This window comes from Monodon monoceros, unplaced genomic scaffold, assembly GCF_005190385.1.
Source record: "Monodon monoceros isolate NGI ecotype Baffin Bay Population unplaced genomic scaffold, NGI_Narwhal_1 Super_Scaffold_12, whole genome shotgun sequence".
NCBI classification, from domain to species: domain Eukaryota; kingdom Metazoa; phylum Chordata; class Mammalia; order Artiodactyla; family Monodontidae; genus Monodon; species Monodon monoceros.
The window spans coordinates 64,847,127-64,853,450 of NW_021703768.1; the positions used below are offsets into that span (position 1 = coordinate 64,847,127).

Below are 6,324 nucleotides of genomic sequence, written 5' to 3' on the forward strand. Positions count from 1 at the left end.
GCACATAGTAAGTATTTAATCAATATTTATAATTTATTACTACCAAATTCATATGAAATTCACTATGCATTATGTTGGAGGAGAAAAGCATTGAGTAGGGTGAGAGAGATTAGGGAAGCACTCCAGTTATTTCCATGTTCCCTGCCTGCATTTATTTATTTATAATATTTATTTATTTGTTTATTTATTTATTTATGGCTGTGTTGTGTCTTCGTTGCTGCCCTTGGGCTTTCTCTAGTTGCAGCGAGCGGGGGATACTCTTCGTTGCGGTGCACAGGCTTCTCATTGTGGTGGCTTCTCTTGTTGAAGAGCACAGGCTCTAGGTGCATGGGCTTCAGTAGTAGTGGCACATGGGCTCAGTAGTTGTGGCTTGCAGGCTCTAGAGCGCAGGCTCAGTAGTTGTGGTGCATGTGCTTAGTTGCTCTGAGGCATGTGGGATCTTCCTGGACCAGGGCTTGAACCCGTGTTCCCTGCATTGGCAAGCGGATTCTTAACCACTGCGCCACCAGGGAAGTCCCTCTGTCTGCATTTAATTTGTTGAGATTTTTTTTTTTTTTGATTGTTGGTTTTACTTTATGTAAAAGTATCCGAATTTTTCCTCTTTGGGAAAAATCTTGACGTGGTTTTTCCAGAATTTCATTTTGAGGAACAGTCAGTTAAAACCCAAACAGACTGCATTAGCTTTTTAAAGAAATTTTAACTCCATTTTAATTTTGGAGACTTCACTCCTGCTGTCATATTATGAAAAAGAGACAGTGAATTATATTGAATTTGCATTCTTTGTGTGTAGTGGATTACTTTAATTGCAATATATATTGACAGTCCCAGGTAAAGTGATATGAGAAAATACTCCAGAGAGCAAGTATTTAAAGCATTCCTCCCTATGATCTAATTCTGTAGAAAACTGGACATTCTGGTTTTACTAGTTGGAAATAACTATTCTTCCAAATATGCAGATAACATAAACTGAGTTACCAGAAAACTAACCATAGCAGAACTCTGTGTGTGAGTGATGGAGGGGGGGAAATGGGTTTCCCAGCTCTAAAGTTCAATTAGAGGAAGGAAACATAAAAGTATTAGACTCTAGAAAGTTGGGTTCAATTTAATTTAGTATATCAAACATTTGTTAAATTCCCATTGATTTCCAGACACTGAGCTGTTATCAGTCCTGTCTTTTAATGAGTCTACTCAGTGACAGAGATCTAGCCATAGTCAATAAAGTGTTGACTAAAGGGTATGTAATAGACATTCATTCTGGTCACCTGACATGAGGGAATGATATGTTGAGTTTATTAAACTGTTCTTGTAGGTAAAGTGTTACCATGTACACCAACATGAGTTACCAAATTTTGAATGATTTAAATGATAACTAAAGTGCAAAAACCAATAAAAGACTAAATTTTTATTGTATATATTGGGTGTCTTCTATGTGTCTATAGCACAAAGAAACATAATCATAATAATTATGATTTATTATTGGCCTGGCACTGAGCTAAGTATGCATATCAATTACATGAGGTTGATACTGTTATTAGTTCTCTTTTACAAAAGAGGCAATTTTGGCTTATAAAAATCAAATACATTGTTCTAAATAGTTATTTTTACTACAGAAGCAACAGGAACTCTGAGAAAAGAAAAGACCAACCAAGGAGTGCTCCCTAGAGAAGTACTTGGCTGAATATGGGATTCAGGAGCTCAACTGCCATGTTTTACATTATGGACTTTCAAGGGCCATTAAATTAAAAATGAAAAATTAAAATATGGGGAACCAGCACAGGGCCACAATTTTTACATGTGTTTATTTTCTTTTTACAAGTGTGACAGATATGAATTCAACAGGACCAGTCTGTTCTGGTTCTTGGTTTTGATTGCCCTTCATGCAGTATGCCAGTAAAAGCAGAGAAACCCTAAAGCTATTTCTGATTTCCTGGGGAAACTGAGAGAAGCTGAGGAACAGCTAAGTGGATATAGTCCAGGTATGATGACTGATAAAAATGATGGTGGCTTCATTCATTCTTTCTTTTAAGTAATATTGATTGAACACTTGTGCTATGCCAGCCTCTCTGTAAGGTGCTGGAAATATAAAACAGCTACTATCCCTATTCTCATGGAATCTAGTGAGGAGCCAGACATTAATTAAATGAATACATAATAACAAAATGAGTTAGGTGATCTGAAGGAAACATGGATTTTGTGAGGGTCTGTAAACTGAAGAACCACACCTAGGTGGCATGTCAGGGAAGGTTTCCCTGTGGAGAGGATGCTTGAAGTGAGATCTGAAAGATGAGAAGGAGTAAAACAGATGTGTGTTGTGGAGGAGAGCAGGGAAGGGCTTGCTGGGCAGAAGGAACAGTGACTACAAAGGTCCTGGGATTTTTGTGGCAAAAATGCAAAAAGCAAGAAGGAGAGTAGGTTAGATAAGGCTGAGGGGAAGGCTGAGGATAAACCATGCACAGGGCCTTGAAGCTCTTGGTTGACAATTTTTATAATATTTAGTATTAAAGATATTGTTTCAGTATCTTCTGGTCTCCAGATGAGGCCGGTGGCTAATTCTAACAAGGTCAGTGGCTAATTCTAATCCTTGTTTTCCTACAAGGATTAACATTAACCGTGTTTCCAAACCAACTTTATCATAAAGGTTTCTTCAATATTGTATCATTAGTAATATAACTATTAAGGTCCACAGTAATTGGTTATCAATTGACTCCTGCTGTGATCCGAGTTTCCAAAGGTGTAAAACCATAGAAATCTTAATGAAAATTGCAGGAGGGCAATTGTTTCTCCATTATAGGACAGAAGCACTAAGTGAGGTAACTTTAAAAGTCACATCAATATTCACATAATGAATTCAGTTGCCATGGCAATAGGCATGGCAACTGAATAATTTCTATACTTGTTTCTCATACATGTGAATTACTTTTATATTCATGTCTCCATTATTGTTATTATAACAGACCTCAAATCCTGATAAAAACTGTTAAGACAGAAACCAAACAGACCTATCAACAAACAGAAAATAAACAGATTGGCATCAGATATATGACTGAATTTTGCGGGTGGTTAACACACAGGGGATTAGAAACTCTATGCACACTCATTGAAGAAAACAGGAATTTGTAATCAGCTGAGCTTTACTTTTGTCCTGTATAGAATAAGAGTCCTGGGATACATGATCTTAAGCTCCTTCCAGCTCTAATATTTTATCCTAACATATTTTACTTAAAATGTACATTTGCTGAGTCTATTAAGTGCCTTACGCAAAGCCTGTCTTCCTTTTAGAAATGAGATTCCAAGTTCTGGACCCATCCATCCAATTACCCATCCATATAATCAGGAAGTTTTTATTTAGTGCTTATTTATTAAGTGCTTACTAAGCTTCAGTTTACATGCTAATTGGCCAGGCAGGAAATAAAAAGTGAACATATAGGTACACAAAGTAATTACGGATTGTGCTAAGTGGTGTGGAGGAATTTGGAAAGGGTGTTGTGATGAAAGGGTGCAAATGTAAAGCAGGTAGTTAGGAAAGACTGCTCTGCATAAATGATATTTAGTGGAGATGGAATGCATGGAAAGGGCCAAGAGAAGAGTGTAAAGGCAAAAATAACAGCAGGTGCAAAGGTCCTTCGCAGAGACTACATGACGGTGTGGAAGGCAACAAACTGAATTCAGAAGCAGATATAAGAGGTGAGTGATGTATTAAACTAGACATTAAAGAGATTTGCAGAAATGTAAACCAGTACCACTTCTCTAAGTACATTTTTGTTCTTGCTGAAAATATAGTTATTTTACAATAAAAATATGTAATGGGTTTTTGTTCTTTTCAAATGAATTATTTTTTAAAATTTCGCATATGGTAAATATGGATAAAAGAACAAACACGAAAGCTCTCTGGGGGTCCTCGTTTATTTTATGGGGTAAAGGAGTCCTAAGACTAAAAGGTTTGAGAACCACTGGTCTAGGTCATTCCCAGTGTTGGATGAACAATCTCAATCATTACTTCCCAGCTGCACGGGGTTTAAAGCTCTGTCAATACCCTCCTCTCCTTCCTTCTCCTTCCTCACCGATCAGGGGTCCTGGTGTGACAGCATCTCGACCTCTGCCGTCCGGACCCCCGCCACCCCGCATCCCCACATCCCAGCCCGCTTCCCAGTTCCCAGACACGCCCCTCCGCTACACACACTGGGCCCCGCCCCCACTCAGGGCTCCTCCACTCCAGACACCCGGCACCCTGGGTCTCCCCCATCCTACCCTCCCCTTCCAGCACCCCTACCCGCCAGGCAGGCGGCAGCGTCGATCCACTTGAGCAGCTGAGCGGCGCTCAGCTCTCCGCGGAGGTTGGCGTGCGCGGGCTGGATGGCCTGGCTCACGTGCACCTCGCCGGGCGCCGGCCGCTCCAGCTCCATGGCCGGTCAAAAGTGCGAAGCAACCGGGCCTGGCCGCCGCCCGGCCACCAACTGGGCCCGCCCCCGCTCCAAAGGGCACCGAGCCGCTGCCACCCCGGCCCCGCACCCCGCGCCCTGCTGGCCACTGGTCCACCTGGTGCACCGGGAGGTGAGATTTAAGGGGCCAGGAATACCGCAAGGAGGGCGAAAGGGAACTCTCTTCTGTCTCAGAAGACACTGACTCAGGCGGCCGAGGTTGGCAAAGCTGGAACCAGACCGGGTTTCTCACCTATAAAGGGGGGATAGCAGTACTTATCTCAAGCGGACTGTGCAGAGAATTAAATGAGATAAAGTACAAAAGTCATAGCGTGTGCCCGGCTAAGGTGACATAGGTGTTTGCCAAGTAAAGAGTGAGGTTATTATCAGTCTGAAGAACTTGACAGGTGATGGGGAGTTAATAATTAATTAGTTAAATGCTGTCCAGAGAAATGTAGACCTTTTGCTTTAGAAGTTGATTTTAAAGTATTTGACTTCTTATTTTCTTTTTTTTCTGGCTGTAGACTGCCAGGTAGGGTGGGCACTCACTCTTCCCATCCCTAGTTCAAAATACACCTTCTGAGTCTTAGGATAATATAATGGCTCCAAAAAACCCCGTTATTCATCTTTTTGTTATGAAATTACCTCCACTTTTGTTATGAAATTACCTCCACTGCCAAACAAACGGAGAAAAATTTAAAAAGGGCTGATCAGATTTGCTGGCACATCAGAAGTCACCCAATAAGGGAAGGCAACCTTTTGGTTTTAATATAGAGAATTTACAGTTAAAAGCTGCCAACTTGGACTTCCCTGGTGGCGCAGTGGTTAAGAATCCACCTGCCAATGCAAGGAACGCGGGTTCGAGCCCTGGTCTGGGAAGATTCCACATGCCACAGAGCAACTAAGCCCATGTGCCACAACTACTGATCCTGTGCTCTAGAGCCCGCGAGCCACAACTACCGAGCCCATGTGCTGCAACTACTGAAGCCCACGCGCCTAGAGCCCATGCTCTGCAACAAGAGAAGCCACTGCAATGAGAAGCCTGTGCACCTCAACGAAGAGTAGCCCCCGCTCGACGCAACTAGAGAAAAGCCCGTGCGCAGCAACGAAGACCCAACACAGCCATAAATAAATAAATAAATTAATTAATTAATTAAACAAAACAAAAAAACCTGTCAACTCATTACAAATGAGCCCAACAAATCCCAAGAGAATTTCTTCTTTATGAGAGACAGAATCTAGAACATTAAATAAGAGTTCTCATTGTCAAACTTTAGCACATATAAGCTGTTACACTTTCTAGAGCTGAAATCAGTGACTCTACAAAGCAGCTTCCATTATGGAAACAGTGACACCAGAAAACCTCCAGCATGTTATAGAGCCATAGATGTCATATTGTGAGGGCTGGCTGCATCTGGGATGGGTGAGGGAGTGGACACCTGGAGAGAAAACCATGTGTCAGACAGGCAGCTGATGTAAAAGGAGCAGTTAAGATAGTAGAGCACCTGACTTGAACTCAGGACTCCTGACTTACCACAAAGTCTAACTGCCTCCAACAAATCAGTGCTGCTTTTTTATCCTTGTGCAGATGGCCTGCCAAGCCCCAGCCTGGAGCATCAGAATGGAGATTCTGGTAATTTTGCTTCTCCTTTTAAAGATTTTTTTTTTTTTAATGTAAGAGAGGAATGAAGGAAACATGGACTTGATAACTTTTCAGGATCCTCTGTGAGTAGGTTTCTGTCCCATATAAGCATAAATAAGAATTAGATGCATTCAGTTAGGGAAGTATGAAGTTTGACTTTTATAAAAAGCATGAAAATGACTTTTTTAAACAAATTAAAATGTGTGCTTCCAGGATGGTCCCCTCATGTGCTTATATGCTGATTTCAATGACAGTGTTATTACT

General features: G+C 41.3%; 1 protein-coding gene across 1 annotated transcript in view; it reads right to left on the reverse strand.

The window, feature by feature from the left end:
* ACOT12 (acyl-CoA thioesterase 12) overlaps positions 1 to 4,685 on the reverse strand; it is a 49,623-nt gene extending 44,938 nt beyond the window's left edge. Inside the window, exon 1 of the mRNA XM_029215856.1 lies at positions 4,271 to 4,685. Within this exon, the coding sequence (XP_029071689.1) occupies positions 4,271 to 4,403 (133 nt within the window). The 5' untranslated portion in view covers positions 4,404 to 4,685. The remainder of the gene's footprint in view (positions 1 to 4,270) is intronic.
* Positions 4,686 to 6,324: the final 1,639 nt, after the last annotated feature.